Below are 22,334 nucleotides of genomic sequence, written 5' to 3'. Positions count from 1 at the left end.
TGTATTGGAGCTCTTTCTTTTGCCTCAAAAATATAAAATTATTTTTGATGAAAAATAACATCAGTGAAAATAATATCGATATTAATTTTACAGTCATCCATGGAGATGGTTCTAATACACTTAAAGACAAATATTAACTACAAGAAAAAGCAGCTTGTCAAAAAGATAAACATAAAATTGTTATATGACCCAGCAATTCCACTCGTAGGTGCATGCTTAAAAGCAATGAAAACAGATACTCATATTACACTTGTACTCAAATTTTAACAGCAGCTCTATTCACAACAGCCAGAGGAGGAAACAACTCAAATGTCCATCGACTGATAAATGGATAAACAAATATATTATATCCATACAATGGGATATAAATGAGCCAAAAAAAGGTAACTAAACACTGATATATGATACAATTTTGATGAACTTTGAAAACATTTAAAAGGTCATATATTGTATAACTCTAGTTTAGGAAACATTCAGAATAAGGAAATATATATATATATATATATATATATATATATATATATATTTATAATCAGCTCTTTCTGTGTAGATTGTACCATATGTCAAAAAAGTAACAAAGGATTACCTCAGTATGCTTGCCTTCTATTAAGCCCTTGTAATATCAAGAACTTGACGATTTTTATTATTGCAGGCATCATAACATTTTTGCTTATAAATGTCTATGATTGCGTAGTTGAATTAATTGGGTTTCCAAGTTAAACCTGGCTTTGTTTTTATTTTTTTTTAATTTTTAATGTTTATTTATTTTTCAGAGAGAGAGAGAGACAGACAGAGAGACAGACGGACCACGAGTGGGGTAAGGGCAGAGAGAGAGGGAGACACAGAATCCCAAGCAGGCTACAGGCTCCATGCTGTCAGCATACAGCCTGATGCAGGGCTCGAACTCACGAACCACAAGATCATGACCTGAGCTGAAGTTGGAAACTTAACTGACTGAGCCACCCAGGCGCCCCTAAGCCTGGCTTTAAAGCAGGTCTAAAAACAAAAATAGTGAATTCACCTAACATGCAGTGCAATGGTAATAAACGCAATACCAGAAATTGAAGATTTGGTTTTAAGAAAAATAGGTACCAATGATGCAGCGAGAAGGAGATGGGAAAAGAGCATTTTTTTCTAAAGCAGTATCAACTGAAAGAGAAAAAAACAGTATAATAGCAACATACACCTTGCTGCAATCTTATCTTAAATCCCCATTATGTTAGCCCAAATTCCTTCGAGTATACAATTTTCAGTCAAAGTCACCATTGTATGAAGTCTCCTCTCCCTTACTATGTGCTTTGTTTTTTTTTCCAGTTTAATTGGAGGCTTTATTTTAAAATGAACCTTGAAGCAATTTTGGTGGTTCACCTCTTCATTATTTCAGTAACAAAATACCAACTTGCTCATCGCAGTAGTCGATGGCAGTGTCATTACATTCAAGGGAAATAAAGTATCTGGGTTCCTTTTCTCGTATTGTGTGATTATAGTGTTGAAAATGTCTGTAAATAAAACAACAACTGAAACAATCTTTGGCTATTTTGTAAGTAATTATAAGTCTAAGCTGGTTATCACTCACTAGAATTATTCTAGAACTATTTTAGCCATTGCTTCGAGAAATGCTCTTTGGCAAGGTGTATACTATATAGTTTGCCATGTTTAACTAAACTTCTGCAGTATGAAATCTTCCTTCAGTTAGGAAATACTCTTTATCTGTCAAAAAGTTAAGGATGTTTGGTCGAGTATACAGTTACTGTCTGACTATCCAAAGTTTAGCCCCAGCGAAAGTAATTCAGCATATGAAAAAAAAATCCAATGAATGTATCATTGCATATATTTACTTTTCTCTCTCTTGAGAAAAGTTTAGAGCTGCAATCATTTTAATTAACACATTGTGCAGAAGAATGCACGACAGCAGCTGTTAATATGCATTTTTAAGACTAGAGGGTGTGGTGACTTATCTAGATATAAGAGCAACATATGTTCAGCTAAGCATATGGATTATAATATAAATTATGATTGTAATGCAGAGAAACAGAGGGACATGTGCAATGGCTGCCTGTTTTCATTTAATCGCTAACATTTTTCTAACATACATTAGAGGAGGCGTTATATTATTTTACTGTGGAAGTATGATAGAACGTGATCGATGATAATACTTTAAATCAGCTTAATGCATTCTGAAACATGTAACTGTTTTTTCTGTGAATGTAAATTCAGATTTAAAAACGTTATTCAACAAATAAATTGAAAACAAATAACTATATAGCAAGCATCTTAGAGCAACCTTAAAATATCAAAACAGACTGTGTTTTCCTGTTTTATCCATTTTGTTTCATTATGTTTTTGACAGAATAATGGTTTAGTTACTGTGAACACTATTAATTCAATTTACAAACTAGCTAGTTGGAGATGGTAGTGATGAAACAAATTACCTTCTCTTGATATTGGCGCCTTGAAGAATCCAAAGACTGGATTAAAGCCGTGGCATGGCCGACAAACATGGCATAGCAGGTGGCCCCAACGATCATGCTCAGCATGGTAATCCAGAGGTCAGACATGCTGACTGGGGCCTGGGCTCCATACCCAATGCACAGCATGTGACTCATAGCTTTGAAGAGTGCATATGAATACTGCTTTCCCCACGAATCATTCTGGAAGAGAAGGGAAAGAGAAAACAGGCTGAGTCATTAGGATGGCAGAATAAAAAGTGAGTATGACCCGTACACAAAAACATTATAGAGTAACGAGTATGGAGAAACATCCTTGTAATGGAACATTTAATTGCTACTCAAATGACCTGCGGTTTCCAAAACTTGCCTACCACTAGGAAACAGAAATAATCGACTGATAATATATGCATTCCAGTCAGTTTTAGGTTTGTTGTCTTTAAAACTAAAATTCCTTTTGGGACAATGGTGTGACTGTCATATAAAAATGCCGAGAATGAATGCTGATAGACTGACTCCAAAGTTTCAAGGAAATGTGGTCATTTTCTTGCAACGTATTTGCAAGATGAGAAATGTTGCAGGTAAGTATGAAGTTGATGGGTCTATGTATAGGAATTTTTATCAAAACTACGATGTTTACATTTAAAATCCAAATGGATATATTTGCATAGTCCTTAATTCTATACTTCTTAAATGAAACATACACAAACATTTTGGCAACGCAGGTCTGATAAATGGAAAGACTTCCTTGAAGTCCTCTTTCAGGGTAATGTAGATTGGGATTCAAATGTCAGGATTGATGATGGATGAATCTTGTTGGCTTTTTATAAAATAAAATAAGCAAAATAATATCTTGGCAAACCCTCTGGAAAAAAAAGAGCTGACTTCTGAGATTAGTTACTGGATGCAATTTCTGAAAGCTTTCAAAAATTTACTCCAAACTCTATTCTACAAAAATAAGCTATTCAATATATCTTATCTACCCTTTGATAAAATTTAAAGGACTATTTGGATCAATTTGTATCAAGTTCCTGGCCCAAGACTTACAAAATTTATGAGGTCCAGTGCAAAATGAAAATTTGGGATCCATTAGTTCAAAATGTAAGAAAAAAGTGCTGTTAAAGATAATAATAGATACTAAATCTTCCTTTAAAATATTTTATTACTTATGATAGTAATAGTGATAGATGAATAACAACATAAATTTATATATTTCAAAAAATAATATTTTTGTGTCATAGTTATATATAATATGATAAATAGAAATACTGTATTATTGTGATATATTGATCATATAATTTTTCTGGTTTAATTTTCTGCAAATCCATTTCTTAGGTCATCAACATTTTTACAATTAGCAATTTCATTTTCAACTATAAAACTGTAAGTGACATCACTTGTTTTGGCTAAGGTAAGATCACAAATAATTTCTGATAGTTTCTGAGAAATTTTAAGAAAGATCTTTCTGTTGATGCACCTATTACTGGAACTACTTAGAATATTCTATAGATTATGATAACATTGGCATAAATTTCTGATTTAACATAAATTTTAGTACATCTGGAGCTGATGATTCTAATGGAACATTTTTCAATGAAGATTTAACTCTATACAAACTAGTTTCATGTATGAATGTGATTTTTAATTAAACTTTCTACTTTAAGATAAGTATAGATTAACATGCAAATTTTTAGAAATAATAGAGAACCCATGCACCTTTCATCCAAAATAGTAACATCCTGCAAAGTATGTACAATGTTACAACCAGGAAATTGACATGGGTACTATCCATTGATCTCACTCATATTTCACTGATTTAAGGTGCTTGTTAGTGTGTGTACTTAAGTTTTATACAATTTTAACGCACGTATAAGTTTGCGTATTCCTCACCACAGTCAAGATACAGAACAATTCCATCACAACAAAGATCCTTTACACTGTCTATATGTTGAATTTAATGTAAATGTATGCACTGACATTTTAATATTACCTCTGACATTTCCTATAACTCGCTGAGGTTGTGCAAGAAACCAAAAGTAGTTTCATAATTCGTATATAATCCAAAATACCTGTTTATGTATTTTATTCCTTTATTTTCAATTATAAGGTAAAATTATACAAAAAAATCCTTTTTCTGCTATTCATCGGTTCATTTAGAGTTTCATATGAAAATAGTGTTATTTTCCATCAAATACGATGATCTTTAAATTTAATCTGTATTTCTAGGCTGGTGGATATTTGCTTTGCAATGTTGCAGGAGTTTTCAAAACTGGACATTGTAAACTGTGAAAAATTCTAATAACTCCCTGATGTGCTTTATTGCAATATCCATGTATACACCTTAACTTTGTAATAATTTGCTGACAAAGTTTACCATCTGAGTTATGCAAGCATTATTTTGGGATTTAGGCAGATTTAATGTTCGTGTAGATACTGCAGGGATGGGATCCTGGGACTGATAGGCAGCTGTCCTCTCACCAAGATTCCTGTCCCTGCCGGCAGTGGGGGAGCCGCTCCTACCTCTTCCACTTGCTGCTTTCGCTGCTGTTGCTTTGGGGGTTGCTGTTGCCACTGGTAATCTGGCCCAGTTCTGGCTTGGCCACACTGGGGACACAGCATCCCAGACTGCGGAGGCAGGCAGATGTGCACCTTGCTGTCAGGCCAATTGCTTGGCTTCTGCATTGCCCGCTTTGCCTGCGGGTCTGAACCTGTGTATGCAGAGTGGCCCCCTGAAGCTCCAATGCTCATGGTCATGTTCATGCTCCACTGTCCCAGTGAACTTCATTTACAGAACATAAATTCACAGATAAAGTTATTGAGAATATCGAGATAGCAGCAGCGGAGCTTTATAACAAGCACAAGGTCCTTCTGGAAGTGGGTCCCTATGCAACTAAATGGTCATGCCCACATACACACAAAGATATCCCTGCCTTTGTCGAATTAGCTCTTAAATTATTGGAAAATTTTAAGTTATTTAAAAATATATTGAGTATACATAGATAATTTTTTGTTCATGTTTTAATGGAGTTATCCAATTAGGAAAAATAGGACATGATAAAGCTGAAACACCCAACCTCATAAACTTTGGAATTGCATATGGCTGCTGACAAAAATAACCAGCCCCGTTTGGTTGAAAGGGTTAAGTTTCTTAAAGTGAAATTCATTGTTACTTATAAAATAAGGTCATGTTGCCCCATCCATCCATCCATCCATCCATACATCAATCCATGTGTACACACACACACACACACACACACACACACAGGTGTAAAAATGAGATTCAATTTTAAGAAATGAAAATTATTTGCATATTATACTATGCATACAGTATAATGGACCCACGCACAAGTTTTCATTTTGAGAAATAAAATTCATTCCTTATACTTTTTTTCTCACATGAAAATACATAGCTATACTTAACAAATAAACCTAAGGTTGCCCAAATTCTAGATGTTCCAGGAACTAGAAATGGAGTATTCAACGAACAAAGAAATGTGTTCTATAAAAATCTTGAATATACATGTTATTTAAAGTGACATTAAACTTCCTGAAGTTCAACTCAGTAATACACTGATATACTAAAAATGAATTTGTTGCAAAGGCTTTAATTCCTAAGATCTATTCAAAGAACGAACAGAAAAGAAAAAATAAGCTTTGTTTGTATCTCACTGGCTTTAAATCTCTTCTGGGCTCCCTTGGGACTCCAATTCCCTTGTTGTGGTGACTTCCATCTGGTACATGATGATCTTCTCATTTGCCTGGCATCTACTCCTAGATGAGGGCTGGGGCTATGTCTCATTGATCATGTTAAACTCTAAATTGCATGATTCGGTGGACACACTAAATATTTTTTTGTTGAAAACACTGTTGTTGAAAAAAAGGGTGAATAAATACATTTTGACTGTGCTGTTAAATCTAATGCAAGAGTCCCTTCCTTACACAGGGGCATAGTCATGTTGTTAAGGCATCTTGATGGACATAGATATAATGGGAATAATTCAAAAGCCAATGGGGTGTCCAGGGGAGACTGCATTTTAATTATGTTTGTATTGTTTATTTCTTTGTTTTTGAGGGGAAACGGTAAGTGGAGCTGGAGAAGAGCATTTCAATTTCCCAGAGGAATGCAGTTAGAAAATAGCCAAAGTAAGAATGTGTGTTTAGGTTCATTTTCATTTATCTCCTTAGGCACATACCCAACACACACACACACACACACACACACACACACACACACACACACACAGATTCTGGCTTTTTTTTTCCCTACAAAAATGGATCATATCATATATACTTCCCTGCATTTAGCTTTTATCACAGGAAAATTCCTCCAAATAATCTAGTGTTCATGTAACTATGTCAATTACCCATTGTTGATTTTGTTATAGTTAATTCTCCTATTTTTCTATTGTTTTCTAGTTTTTGCCACTATAAACTATTCTGTAATAAACAACTTTGTACACATAACTTTTATCTCTATCAAATAGATTCTCAGGAGTGTGTTTGTTGGGTCAAAGAGTAAAGTTTTCAATTGATTTTGAAATATATTGCCAGAATGTTTCAAAAGGCTGTAACTTTTCCAAAAACAAGTAAAATCACACTTCATCACCTTTTCTAGTGAGAAATAATGGCCCACAGTTATTTTTATTTCCATTTCTCAGACTAAGAATTTGAGAATGTTTTCATATACTTATTAACCAACTGGACTTCTCATTTCTGATGAAATTCTTGTTTTTTTCTTATGAATCTGTAATACATAGTTGAAGACTGGATATCAATTCTTTAACTATTTGCTTTAAATGTCTATTCCTAATTTACTGTTTTCCTATTTATTTTTAATGATATAATTTGCCATACAAACATTTTGATTACTTTATGTAGGAAAATAAATCTACAATTTCCCTGTGAGCTGCTGAACTTTCTGTATTGGTTAACAAGATTTCCCTGAATCTATGATTATTCATATATAAGTGTTTTTGAGATATGTTATTTTTATATAACAGTGGTTCTCAACTGAGGATGATTCTGTCACCCAGGGAACATTGCTGAATTTTTTTGTTTTTATAACTGGAGGAAGTCCTGTTAACATCTAATAGGTACAGGGTAGTGAAGCTACTAAGTGCCCCCCACCACCCCACCAATTCACAGAGAAGCTCCCTCACAGCAAACAATTATGTGGCTCAGGGGCACCTGGTTGGCTCAGTCCATTAAGTGACAGACTCTTGACTTCGGCTGAGGTCATGATCTCACAGTTCATGAGTTCATGCCCCAAGTCAGGCTCTACAGTGACAGCGCAGAGGCTGCTTAAAATTCTCTCTTTTTCCCTCTACCTCTCCCCCACCCTCTCTCTCAAAAATAAACAAAAGAATATTAAAAAGAAGGAATTATATGGCCCAAACTACAGCCGTGGTGAGGTAATAGATGGATTTAACAATGACTAAAGAAAAGCTATGTTCAAAAGCTATTGGAAGCCTAAGGGAGGTGAAATGAAAAGTGAAATAGCATAAAAGCATTAAGTATAAAACAAGAACAGCCATAAATAATTTTGAAGAGATAAGGTCTATAGAATTTAGCATATAAGATTTTTATGAAATGGTAAAAGAAAAAGGAAAGTAGAATAATTCAGGAGGTTATGGAAAATTCAGAAAGATTCAAGCAATTTAGGCTTTTCTTTACAGAGGAGACTGATCAGGTGTAGGGATCTTTTCTGTTATTCTACAAGACCAGAATCATTCTCTTTACACATTGAATTTTGTCTATGTGCATCATGTACATGAGGGCCAACCCAGTCCTCACAGTGGAATGTCAGTATTTAAGCAGCAACCATGTGATTCAGAGGCTGCTGCTGAAAGAACCCTAAATGGAAGAATGATATTTTATACCATTACCGGCATCTTCTTTATTGGCTCCTCCCCTCCCCACCAGCACCATCCACCGTTACAATCCCAGCTACAAAAAGCTCAAGCCAGAAAGGTAGGTTGACTATGGCGATAAAACACACACATGGGGTTATCCTTGAAAAACAGTGTGATGGTAACAACATGAAGGGCTCTAAACTGCTCAAAGCACCAATTATTGTATTGATCTAATCAATCTTTCATCTGATTGTTCTTATTGCCATTTGATAAATGATAATATTGAGGTAGAGAACATCGTGACTTGCCCAAGGTTACAAGTTTATAAGTGGAAGATTCATTGTTTTGAACCCAATCTGACTCTAGAGACCATACTATTAGCTATTACATGACACTGCTCTTGATTTTATAAACATTATATTCATAATTTCAGGCAAAATATTAGGCTGAAAGACTAACTGATCAGTTCAAATCTCACATGAAAACCCTTATTTAATGTAGAAAATCAACATCAGGCAAAGAGGAGAACTAAAGAAGGAAAAACTTGGGGGTGCCTGGGTGGCTCAGTCAGTTGAGCGTCCGACTTCAGCTCAGGTCATAATCTCATGGTTCACGAGTTCGAGCCCTGTGTTGGACTCTGTGCTGACAGCTCAGAGCCTGGAGCCTATTTCCAATTCTGTGTCACCCTCCCCTCTACCCCTCCCCAACTTGTGCTCTATTTCTCTCTCTCTAAAAAATAAATAAAAATTAAAAAAAAATAAGAAGGAAAAACTAGATCTGATAGGGCATGGTGAAGGTCCAGGAATGTTTCTTTTCTTTTCTTTTTTCTTTTATTATGTGGCTGTTCTCCTTTCATTTTTTTAAAAAAATGACTCTATTGTATTTTAGTCTACATCAATAATAATAACATGAATGGGAAGACTATATACTCCACGTGATTTATCATATGATCCAAATATTACCAACTCCCATATGACTTGAATCCTATTGAAAGGAAATAAATATCTGTTAGCTCTGATTTAATCAGGGTTTCTCTTGTTTTCATGTAGGCAATGATTTACTAACAAACTGTTCCTTATAGATTTTTATTATTCAAAGAGTTTGCTCATTTAAGTCATCACTTCACTGAGGCATCACTGAATGTAATTATTTTTTTGAGGAAAACATATTGAGTCCAATTAACAAGAATATATATAAGTAAATTTGATTATTCCATCTGGCAACTCTCATACAGAAAAAAATATATTTTAGGTTTATAGTCTAGGTTAATCTAGTTTCTAAGCATTTGTTTGATACACTGTTTATACCGTTACTTAATTTGGATCAGGGCTATGACAAAAAAAGAAAAGAAATGTTTACTCTAGAGTTCCCTACACCTTCTGACTTAGGATAGTCAAACTCAAACTAAGCCATTTAGTATTCTGCCACAGGTATAAAAGTTCTCTGGTCCATCATCTTTATATGAACCAAAATTCTATTAATTTAGAAGGACAAAATATTCCATTATTGAACATCTGAATGAATTCTTCTTTATCATTTGAAATCAAATACAAGCATGAATCTAAGTAGGCAAAATTGGATATATAGAAGCAAACTTGGATATATAGAACTTGACTCAGAAATATCTACATCAACAGCTAAAGTATCAAATTTTGATCAGTTTCAATTTACTTCTTCAACCACTGAATAAACTTATCATTTACATCAATTTCAGCAATGCCAATCAGATACAAAGATACATTAAGAAGTTCTCAAGATAAGGAATACAGCTGAGCATAATCTGCCTGAAGTCATAAGAAGTGTAGCATAACAGGTCACCAATTCCAAAGTGTACCTTCAATTGAACATGAGTTTACTTAATCTGTGTATAAGAGAAGAGAGTCAGGGTAATAAATTGTTGTTCTCTATCAATTTTATGGTGCTGAAGTATGGTAACAATGGATAGACATTAGGAGCAAGATTTACACTGATTAGTGATTGAAATAGAGCTATCCTTGTTTTTAAGTACTCATTTGAGCATTTTTGTTTTTGGAAGTATGTCCCCTAGAATTGCTGGATTTGTAAATTACAAACAGAAACATTTAAGAAACATCTTTGAGGAGGTATCTTAGTTGAATTAAACATTATTCATGACATTTTGTTATAGATCATAGTAAGTGATAAGGTCAGTAGGAAGACAAGTGGAGATCAACTCAATGAGGCCATCCTAAATTGAATTATTCAGTAGAAACACTCTACATGCAATTCCTAAGGAGACTCAGGGAAAAGGCTGACAGCTATGTTGTGTGTAAGGTCAAAATGTAGATAATGAGAAAGAATATTTATTAAAAAAATATATATGATGTGGCATTTCCCCCCAGTATAGTGCTTTGAAAGCAAATATTAACTCCAATGTAGGCAAGAAGAAAGAGAACCTGTCAACATTGTGCTTTCATTTCATAACGTTTCAACCTTGTTCCATAACATTAGCACTATGTTTTTAAATTAGGAAGTAATGAATTATTTCCAGGCAAATCACATGATAGAAGCTCTTGAAACCTTGAAATACATGGTTATATTTTTTGAACTTTTTTAAAATTTTTATTTCAGAGAGAGAGAGAGAGAGGGAGAGAGAGAGAGAGAGAGAACACGTGCACATGGGAGAGGGGTCGAGGGAATAAGAGAATTCCAAGCAGGCTCCATGCTCAGCATGGTGCCTAATGTGGGGCCCAATCCCATGATCCCAGGATCATGACCTGAGCCCAAATCAAGAGTTGGACCCTCAGTTGACTGAACACCCCAAGCGCCTCCGTATTTGTATTCTTGGTAGCATTACCTCCAAGTAATTTAAACGCCATGATTTTTAGAAATGACACTTGAAAAAATAATATACAATTACATATATTTTTCAGTTGGAAAAATGTATTTATTTTTCTTATTTGTGACTGTTAGGATCTGCTTCCAAACATTTGTACCTCTGAAATCAATCCTTTTGCATTACAGAAGGATTCAAATAGCTTTTAACAATAAAATATAAAGTTACTGCATAACTAGATTACTGTTGCCATAAAAAGGACGATGTTTGGTTATTTTAAGTTCTAGACTTGTTCCCTGGACAATTAATCCCTCAAATTCTAAATATATGTTTTCATGCTTCAATCACATGATAAAATACAAAATCTGCATTAAGTAGATTGATAAATTAAAATTTAATGATGCTTGAGATTATGGATATTTTTTCTCGTATTTCTTTATGCACTGGTGCATTATTTTAAAATAAAAATTAAACATATCAATACATTATTTTTTAAGTTGGTGTGTCTATTAGCCTAATTTTTTATACTAAGAGTTAATTAATACTTGTTATAGAAAGGCCCCAAATCAGGTATTATTTTAAGATTTTAAGTGTGATTTTTCTATAATTAGTATTTTGAGCAAATATTATCATTGCTTGCTTGTACAAGTAAATATAAGTAAATATATTTTATTTTATTTTATTTTATTTTGCTTTAATGTTTATTATTTGAGAGGGAGAGAGAGGGAGAGAGAGAGAGACAGAGTATGAGCGGTGGAGGGGCAGAGAGAGAGGGACACATAGAATTCCAAGCAGGCTCCAGGCTCTGAGCTGTCAGCACAAAGCCCAATGTGGAGCTTGAACCCATGAACCCTGATATCAAGACCTGAGCTGAAGTGGAAGGCTTAACTGACTGAGCCAGATGTCCCTTATTTCATTTTATCTTAATTTTGCTTTTAATTTTTTTAATGTTTATTTATTTATTTTTTTGAGAGAGAGAGAACGAGAGAGAGCATGAGTAGGGGAGAGGCAGAAAAAGAGGGAGAGAGAAAATCTGAAGCAGGCTCCAGGTTCTGAGCCATTAGCACAGAGCTCAACGCGGGGCGCAAACTCACAAACCATGAGATCATGACCTGAGCCGAAGTCGGATGGTTAACAAACTGAACGACCCAGGCACCCCAGCAAGTATATTTTAAATATTTCTGCACATATATCTATCCATAAACATATTTTATATATATACTTAAATATAAATGAACAACGGAAGAGATTAGCATACACTGAGTACTTTACTCCTTATGAGGTACTATTCTGCGAACTCATTGCTCCTCATAACATTCTTGAAACCTAATATTGTTCTTACAGGTAAGAGATGCAAAAATTAGAAAAATTAAGAAACTTGCTCAAAGTCACACACATTTATCAGTGCCAAAGCTGGAACTGAATCACTGGTCTGTTTGAACTACAGTATAAACTGTCTCCATTCCAAAGATCACAGCCACATATTTCATAACCATGTATATAAGTAAAATACATAATCCTAATGCAAAAGTTTAAAGCATTTTAAGAACATAACTGTAGCACAGAAATTCTTTAAAATATATGTTCTCATCTCAGCTAGCAAAAGGGAACGTCTACTACATCTTAGGGGAATTTAGAGGAAAAATGATCTCAGGTTTTCATCAGAGGAAACCTCTAAAGGGAAATTCCCTGGAGAGTTTGAGGTCAATAAAGATGCTTGGGTCATACAGTCATACTTCACTTTTTCCCATTGGCCAAGAACACTCAAAGGGTTCTCTTCTTTTCCTCCTATTCCCAAAGCCTGAGATGAAGCAAACTATCCTGGCATTGAAGAGGAGGAGTCTTCTGGAGGGAGGTCCTTGTCTGAGGCTTAATCCTCCAGAGTATAGAAGGTGCATGCCACATAGGGAGGCAGATTCAGTCTGAACCACTTACGGATGCTGTGTGCTTCCACTAACACCTGGTCAAAGTAAAATAAGTAATGGTGGCACATCTCCAAACGTATCTCTAAATGCTATTATTTCATATGCACTTTTAAATTAATTGTATGGGTTTTAGTGAAGCAACTCTGCACTAATGATTTTCAAATTAGTAGATCATCTCTTTGATGGCACTCTCAAGTTGTTTAACTCTGCTAATTAGAGGTTTTAGCATATCGGTAGTTCTAAAAACTGCTAAAATTAAAGTGACATTGAAGTGAAACAAAGAACTATAATCCTTTTTGGTAGGCTCAACCTTCTGCCTTTAATAAGGAAAGTGGCCACCTGGGACATAAAAGAAGCAGGAATTAAGAACAGTTTTTCAGCTTGAGTGTAGCCCTTGGGTGATTATTGTTAATTATTAGATGATAAAATTTATTGTATGTGCAATTTTTTGCTTCTATAAATGTTTGTTACCATAGGAAAAACAAAGCATTATATTTTTCTTCATAGAGAATTTACATATATGTCCATTTGTATGGCAGACGGTATAACATAGAACTTGTACTTTACTGGAAGATCAAATGAGAGGCATTATATAAAAGGCTGACATAAAGTGGCTCTATACAAAAGGGCTGATACCCAATGTGGTGTTCAGGTGTTTTCCATCTACATTTCTCTACATGAGGGTCTACATTTATTAATAGTGTGTATGTGTGTGTTTTCACTTAATAACATGTTTGTAGTACTTTCTACTGCCAGTTACCATTCTAATCTCTTCACAAACATATACATCATCAGGGATTTTATTAAAATCTGATGTTTAGAGATAAGCATAACTAAACAATAGAGAATTTTACACCATAGAGAAAACAAACGTGCAAGCTGACAAGAAACTTAGCAACTGGTTATTGACGTTGGGGTAAAAAAGAGCTTTTCCATTATTCCAAAAGTCAGGCTCTCACCTGTAACGGATTCTGAAATCCCACCTCAGCAATGGTAGAATTTGCCCTTGACATTTAACATAGCCAAGTAGTGGCACGATGGTATGATAAATAAATTTCTCTGTGTTTTCTTTTTCTACCTGGATTTGCTACTGGGTCAGGCCCCCGACCACCAGGTTTAAGAAGGATTAATGAAATAAAATAAAAGAATTGACTCACTAAACAATCTTCCCTATGGTAGACTGACATTTATCCACAGATCCATAAAAAGTTGGAATTGTATGAGATCTGAGCAAAAATTTAGGCTACCTTTTTTATCAGCAAATTGAGTTTAAGAATATACCTATTTTAAAGATAAAAACAACTAACTACACACATAAATAAGTGTATTTGGACTATCCAACTTTATTTTAATCTAATATGCAAGGAACAATACATTTCAAAGTCATAGAAAATACTGTTACTTGCCCATGGTCTCATCTGTTTTGCCTAAGGACTGAAAAACAAAAAAAGCCCTTAAGTCTCTACATGCTTGTAAGTATTACTTCCATTATCTTGGCATAGTCATAATAATAATTGTAATACCACCACCAACAAAAACATTGAGTATGGCTTACACAGATCTCTTAAAATAAGAATCTAATTTGACCTGGTGATTATCACAGCAACGTTATGGCAGCCAGAAGAGCCTTTATGAGGATGAAGTGCAGAGTTTCCTTAACTTGCTTGTGGCCTCATGATAAGAAGGAGTAGCTCTCCTTTGGGTCTCTGACCTGCTAACTGCAGATACAGTACATTTGAAGCTATACCTTAATAATCATTATCCTATACTCTGCTCACATATGGGTATTTAAGAGGAAAAAAATCAGCCATGCTTTGGGTTAAACCATCTCCATTCTGAAAATGACAGTACAAGTCAAATTATTACTACAATCTGTCTGAGTAAAATGATGAGGGCATCCATTAGGATCTGTATTGCCCAACACTCCCATAGAGTTAGCTATTTCAGGCAAATGTGTGCTTATTAGGTCAGTGGCTGATTAAATTGTATAGAAAACTATTTCCCTCAGCAAAGACCATCTCAATCACAAGTTTAAAAGACACTGGCTAAAATTATTGTGTTACTTTAGAAAAGCACTTTTTTTTTCTTAGTTTCTTTTTGAGAGAGAGAGAGATAGGCAGAGAGAGAGGGGGACAGAGGATCTGAAGCAGGCTCCACGCTGACAGCAGACAGCCCCATGCAGGGCTTGAACTCACAAATGGTGAGATCGTGACCCAAGCTGAAGGCAGACACTTAACCAACTGAGCCACCCAGGTGCCCCCATACTTTCTTTTTTTTTTTTTTTTTAAAGCCAAACAGATTTATTCTCTCATTGTTCTGTAGCCTAAAAATTTGATAGCAAAGTCAGCAGGACCTTCTTTGGTTCTTCCAACTTGTGGTGGAGGCTATAGCTACTGGCACTCCTGGGCATGCAGCTATATCACTCTAATCTCTGCCTCTGTTGTCACACAATGTTTTCCTCTTCTTATGAGGACAGCAGTCATGTTGGATTAAGGCCCACTCCAATGATTTCATCTGAACTTGATTACATCTGCAAAGATCCTATTTACAAATAAGGTCACATTGCCAGATACTTGGGCATTATAACTTCAACATATCTGTTCGGGGGGCACAATTCAACCCGTAAAAATAGCCTTGCTTCAAGTAAGAAGAGGTGAGTTTGAGTGTGTAAGTTTATATGGCAGTTGCAGAACACAGAACCTTCTGCTTCAACCATAGTCTTATTTGTGTGTGTTTGCAGTAGGTGTGGCTTGTAATTCTCAAGTTAAAAAAAATGCTTTTAAAGTTCATCTTCTTTACAGTGAAGTAGTAACTGCACAAATCAGCAACAGTACATGTTACTTAATTCTAAAGGCATGACCTTAAATGCAGACAAACAAATAAAGCCTTAAATTATAAGTAATGCTAGAAGCTGGTGTATTGATTATGCAATCTAACAGGATAAGCCTAGGAAATCCTTTGCTGTGTAAGACTGTGTAAAAAGTAGAAAGATTGAGCACTCACAGTTATTTTTAGAAGCCTAACTCCAACTTAAAGCTCTTATCCTATGATGTGTACTCAGTGTATTCCTAGTACATAAGGCTTCTTTGTCAGAGTTATTGCTCTGAGAGAATGTTCTGCTTTCACTTCTTAAATCCACATAAGTCTTATACAAATACAGGTTTTATGTGTGGACTCTGTGATCTTATGCACAAGTTTACAGAACATTCAAATACCTAATAGTACTTAAGAGAAGCAAAAAGCAACTTCTTGATCAATAGAATCAAAACAAATATGCTTTTTATTAATACTTAGAAAGGGTAAATCCCTAAAGTCTCAGTTGTTTCTGATAAATCAATTCTCCATTCACATTACATTTAAGTGTGAGAGTATGTGTGTGTACGTGTGTAAAATGAGAGAGAGAGGGAGAGAGGGAGAAGAAAGAAACTGATTGATTTTCAAGGCTGACTGTCTTGCTTCAGCCATATCTCTGAATTTAGATATAGACTGATGTATAAATCTACAAGCAAACAAATTATAAAAGAGAAAGAAAAATATTGAAGCAATCTGTTTTATTTTCTCTCTCTTTTTTCTTTTCTTCTAGATTTTGATTCTACCAGCTTACAAGACTAGGAAAATGGGGATTTAGATGTATTCCCGTTTTTTTTTTTCATTTTGTTTTATTTTATTTTACTTTAATTTTTAAAATTTATATTCAAGTTAGTTAGCATATAGTGCAACAATGATTTCAGGGGTAGATTCCTTAATGCCCCTTACCCATTTGGCCCACCCCCCTCCCACAATCCCTTAAATAACCCTCTGTTTGTTCTCCATATTTAAGAGTCTCTTATGTTTTGTCCCCCTCCCTGTTTTTATATTATTTTTGCTTCCCTTCCCTTATGTTCATCTGTTTTGTATCTTAAAGTCCTCATTATGAGTGAAGTCATATGATATTTGTTTTTCTCTAATTTCGCTTAGCAAAATACCCTCTAGTTCCAAACACGTAGTTGCAAATGGCAAGATTTCATTCTGTTTGATTGCTGAGTAATACTCCATTGTGTGTGTGTGTGTGTGTGTGTATACATATATATATATATATATATATATATATATATATATACACATCTTCTTTATCCATTCATCCATTGATGAACATCATTTGGGCTCTTTTCATACTTTGGCTGTTGTTGATAGTGTTGCTATAAACATTGGGGTGCATGTGCCCCTTCAAAACAGCATACCTGTATCCCTTGGAAAAATACCTAGTAGTGCAATTGCTGGGTTGTAGGGTAGTTCTAGTTTTAATTTTTTGAGGAAATTCCATATTGTTTTCCACAGTGGTTGCACCGGTTTGCATTCCCACCAGCCGGGCAAAAGAGATCCTCTTTCTCCGCATCCTTGTCAAGATGTAATTCCCATTTCTGATGAGTTTGTTTCGATTCTTTAACATCAGAATAAAAATATATGGACAACTGTCCCATATTTGACTATGGCATTACTATCCAAAGACGATATTAATGTGAAGCAGGTTCCCTTTGAACTTTAGTGGATTCCATTTGAAATCAAGCTAATGAGAATATTCTAGCTACTTTCTTATGGCATGGAGAGGAAAACTAAGGTTAGTTTACTTTTAGAAAAGCAGTTTTTTGTCTATGTAAGCATGATAAAAAAAAACATGATAATAAAATGTACCCAGAAGTGGAGTGACCCTAAATACTTTGGTAGAATTCTTATTTCCAGTTATAATATTACCTAACGCCAACACCTCTCATAGTTCTGACCACTTTGGTTGTGAGGCATAATAATTGGCGTCTCCTCAGAGGAACATACTGCTTGGTACCACTCCCATAGAAGACTGACCTATAATATCTCAATCAGGTAAAATGCCGAATTTTCCACCTACTGATAGACTGACTATAGAGAACATATCCAGACACATCATATACATGTCTTCCTTCTTCTGACGTGGAAGGAAACAACACTGTGGCTTACTGTCAAAGCAAGAGAGTGTCTTACAAATTAACAGCATGCATTTTTCAGTCAGTAGGAGCCGCTCACAAAGAAGAGGTAAACATTCAAAGCTTAATGACTTCTCTTGCGCATCGCTTCCATGACTCATGGGAGATTTCCCCAGCTAGTTCTAAATTGATTAATCTGCTCCAATGAATCAATAGTCTTTTCATCTTCACGTTTCCTCAGGCACGAGTGACAAAGGTTGAGAAAATCGTCTGTTGTATTTGGGTGAGGGTACATGTGTATTCCTATCCCGGGCTTGCCTAGAAAAGGTGTAGCATTGTAGCTTCCCTCTTGTACAACCTGTGTGCTTCCCCGATAGCACTTTGATGTCACGTCCTCCAGACAGTGGCGATGAAAGCAGCGGTATGCCTCAGTGACAAAACTTTGATCACACTGTGGATGAGGTTTGGGAGAAGAGTCCCCAGTTTTCCAGTCAGAATCAAGACAAAGACCAAATCACAGGCTTATTCGAAAACCTCTCCCATATCTTCTTCTAAGAGGCTAGAAATTATCTCGAGTCTTTCTGTTTTAGGTAAGGAAGAAAATGTCATAATTTCTGGAAGGTTATGATTTAAATGTCTGTACATTACTTCTAAGTCATTATTCAAAGATCCTCTTGCCATGGCCTACAGGTTCCTGGGCTGGCCCCAACAGGCTTCAGGAGTGACTCCCATGACACTAGAACTAGATGAGCATAGGCCAGGACAGGGTGAACAGTTTCAGAGTTTCAGGAGCATCCCAGGGCAAATTCTTTAGGGAAGGACACAGCTTGAATGCCATAAGGTTAAAAAGCAAGTATCAGAGGGGGGGCTGTCCCGAGTGAAAAGAGATAGGATGGAAGTAAATGTGTATCAGGCATACATAAGAAGGGGTACAGGCAGTTTATTGTTGCTTTGATATGTCCATGGCTTACCTCTGACTATCACTGTAAGTCTATTGGGTGGTTCAAATGGAATCATTCAAAGATTCTTTTTGTCCTCTGTTCTGTTATAGTGAGGTGGCATGCTTGGTTAGTGGGGAGTCACCCTAGAAGGTTGGCAAAGGATGAAAAATCAGATATATACGTTTCCATATGAGGAATAGCAAGGACTACAGAAACTTGGAACAGAAAATGAGTAACACACAAGAGAGCAAATCCTAGAGCACTGATTATTTATGATGAAAGTGGAATCTAGGTAAGGGAGTAGAGAGAGTATTAAAATAAGTCAGGAAGAAAAAATAAGGAAGGAAAAGTTAAAATCTTTTGAATTTCAGGTATTTCTATAAATTTACCCGAAATCAACACTGTTGAAATATAGGGCAGCTTTACCAAAAAGGTAAAATGTACTGGCATTCTTTGTAAGCCAATAGGTGCCATTAAAGTATAAATGATAATATCACTGTTATTATTGTGAGTCAGGACTGCACATTGATAATGGCATGGTTGCCTGTGGATCCTAATTACAATGACATTTGAAGATATTCATATTTGATTATGTTATGTATTTTCTCCATAGTTTGTAAGCTATACTGTGCAGGAGCAAATTTCGTAAGTAAAATGTGTCGTTATTTCAACAAAGTTTAGATGGAGAAATTTCAGAGGTAGAAAAAAAAAGGAGAAGAATATTTAGTATTTAGAATAGTAATATAATCACAGGATTAAGAAGGGGCAGGAAAATTGGGCTAAAATAGTGATCTTCATAGTATTACCCATTTAGGAATAAAGAATTACTTTAGAATACACTAAGACATTTTAAAAGACAAATTTGAGGGGTGTCTGGGTGGCTCAGTTGATTAAGCATCTGACTCTTGATTTTGGCTCAGGTCATGATCTCACAGTTTGTGAGACTGAGCTGCACGTCAGGCTCCTCGCTGACAGCACACAGCCTGCATGGGATTCTCTCTCCCTCCCTCCCCTGCTCATGCATGCACACATGCTCCCTATGTGATCTCTCTACGTGAGAGCTCGTGCTGTCTTAACTATGACAGGAATGTAGTTATTTGTCAGTCTAATCTCCCTCTTCCGTGCTGCTCTTTCAAGTAAAACAAGCGACAAACCCCAAACAAATCTAGTTTACTCTCAATTACTTAGGTGAACAGAACTGAATATGATTCATCAAAATAAAACAGGGGTGCCTGAGTGGCTTAGTCAGTTAAGCAACCGACTCCAGTTTCAGCTCAGGTCATGATCTCACAGTCTGCGAGTTCGAGCCCTGCACTGGGCTCTGTGCTGACAGCACGGAGCATGCTTGGGATGCTCTCTCTCCCTCTCTCTGCACTTCTCCTGCTCGCTCACTCCCTCTCTCTCAAAATAAATAAATAAATATTAAAAAAATAATAAAAAATAAATAAAAGACTACTCTCCTGACCTCTAATCCTAACTATCTACCTGGATGTCCCCTACTTGGCTTTAAACAGATGTGCCACATTGTATGTGTCCAAACTAAACTCATCTAACCCGAATTTACCATCAATGAACCCTATTGCCTCTAGACTCCCCACCTCGGTATCACTTATTTGACTCCATGTTGTACTTCCCTTTCTTCCACTGGGGGAAGACAAAGCATCCAGGCAGAAAAGCATCTAAGCAGTATCTGCTTCCATTTTACTACCTAAATAGTTCTCAGGCTAACAGTCTTTAGAGTACCTGCATATCGCAAAACAACCAACTAAATACACACAAATAACAACCATTAAAAAGAATCCTTGTATTTACTCTCATTTCATTTCATCCAGCCTCTCATTCCCTGCCCAGTGCTTCCCTCCAGGACATAATACAGAGTGTTAAAAAGAAAACCACAGACCCAAAATGGTGTCACTTAGGCCAAATTCTCAAATCTGGGCTCAATGTCTAGTTTAACTGCAGTTTCAACCTCCACCAGAAATGTCGACTTAATCAGTCAGGAATGTTCTGATAGGTTCCAAGGAGTCTGACACCACAGGCTCTAACAGAAAAGGAATATGAGGTAATCTGCATGACAAGAGCCCCTGACTTCCCCTCAGGGAAAGCAATCTTGTCTGGAACAATCCTTTTCTTTTGCTAATAACTTTCTGCCCCACCCTCCTTCCTGTAAAAAATCTTCCATTGTGTACAACTCCTCAGTACTCCCATCTACTTGCTAGATGGGAGGCTGTTGATTCATAATCATTTGATAAAGCCAGTTAGATCTTCAAATTCACTCATTTGAATTTTATTTTTTAAACAAGTGTCACTTGGCTTGAGGCCCTGCTTTTGGTTACTTCTATTATCACATATTTATAATATGGAAAATGACTTGGCATCCATTATAACCATGCCTATCTTCAGTGCACCTACTCCTTGATTGTGACCCTTAATAACTCTGAGGCCAGTTGTTTCCTTTCCAAACTTTTTAAAAACCAAATTATACTTCTATGATCGCACTATGTTATAACTCAATAATATCATACTATAAAATAGTATCATCTTATAAGCAGTGTTTAATATTAAACTGACCCCTCTGTTCTTTCACCATTCTTGTGATGAGGGAGCCAAAGGCAAGCTGAGGGCAATACACAAGCTAACAATCCGCCCTGCCCCCCCGCTCCCCCCCCCCCCCCCGCCCCCAACACACACACACTCAAATTTACTTTCCAGTCTGTTCTTTGGTGCAGCCAGCAACAAGTCTAATCTAGCCACCCTCATGCTTAGTTTCCTCATAGCCTCAAGACTAAGTCAGACCTACCAAGGGAATCCCAAGCTGGTCATGATGTAGCCTTTTCCTGTCCCTTCTGCTACACTTCTGAAGTTTCCTAAATCCTATTAAAAACAAACAAAAACAAACAAATAAACAAAACCAAAACCAAAAAAAAAAAAAACCCACAAAAAAACAAAAACCACAGACTGCCCTGGACACCTTGAAATACTTGCAGTTTCCCAAACAAGACAATTCACTCTCCTTGGCACCTTTACATAGGTAGTTTTCTCTTGGTATGAATTCCGACCTCCTTCCTCTTTGCCTGGCCACTTCTGCTAGTCTTTCAAGATGTAGATCATTTTGTAACATTCTCAAATATCTACCTTCATCCCTCCAGGTCAGCCTTCCCAGCTGGATCCAACTTATCTATGCAGCCCCAGTACTTACATATGCTTCTATTTATCATGTGATTGCATTGTACCATCTGTTTATTTGTGTGCCTCCAACAGAATAACCAAAGCTCCCAAAAAGCAGGGACCCTGTCCTAACCATCTCTGTATCACAGACATCCAGTGGTTTTGATATTAATGGAATCTAGGAAAAAATATTTAATTGAGAATAATAATATTCTAGTATTAGTCTGTTCTATAATGTTACCATAGCTACCTTGAATTATGTTAGAAGCT

At 35.9% G+C, this 22,334-nt stretch overlaps 1 protein-coding gene across 1 annotated transcript in view; it reads right to left on the bottom strand.

Moving 5' to 3' along the window:
- The window catches only part of HCN1 (hyperpolarization activated cyclic nucleotide gated potassium channel 1), a 390,472-nt gene that overhangs the window by 107,896 nt on the left and 260,242 nt on the right, over window positions 1–22,334 (bottom strand). The window contains exon 4 of the mRNA XM_011286847.4: window positions 2,433–2,651. Within this exon, the coding sequence (XP_011285149.2) occupies window positions 2,433–2,651 (219 nt within the window). The remainder of the gene's footprint in view (window positions 1–2,432; window positions 2,652–22,334) is intronic.

Source organism: Felis catus, chromosome A1 (assembly GCF_018350175.1).
Source record: "Felis catus isolate Fca126 chromosome A1, F.catus_Fca126_mat1.0, whole genome shotgun sequence".
In the NCBI taxonomy this organism is placed as follows: domain Eukaryota; kingdom Metazoa; phylum Chordata; class Mammalia; order Carnivora; family Felidae; genus Felis; species Felis catus.
The sequence above is the reverse complement of the archived record's forward strand: the minus strand, read 5'-3'. Positions and strand labels throughout refer to the sequence as shown.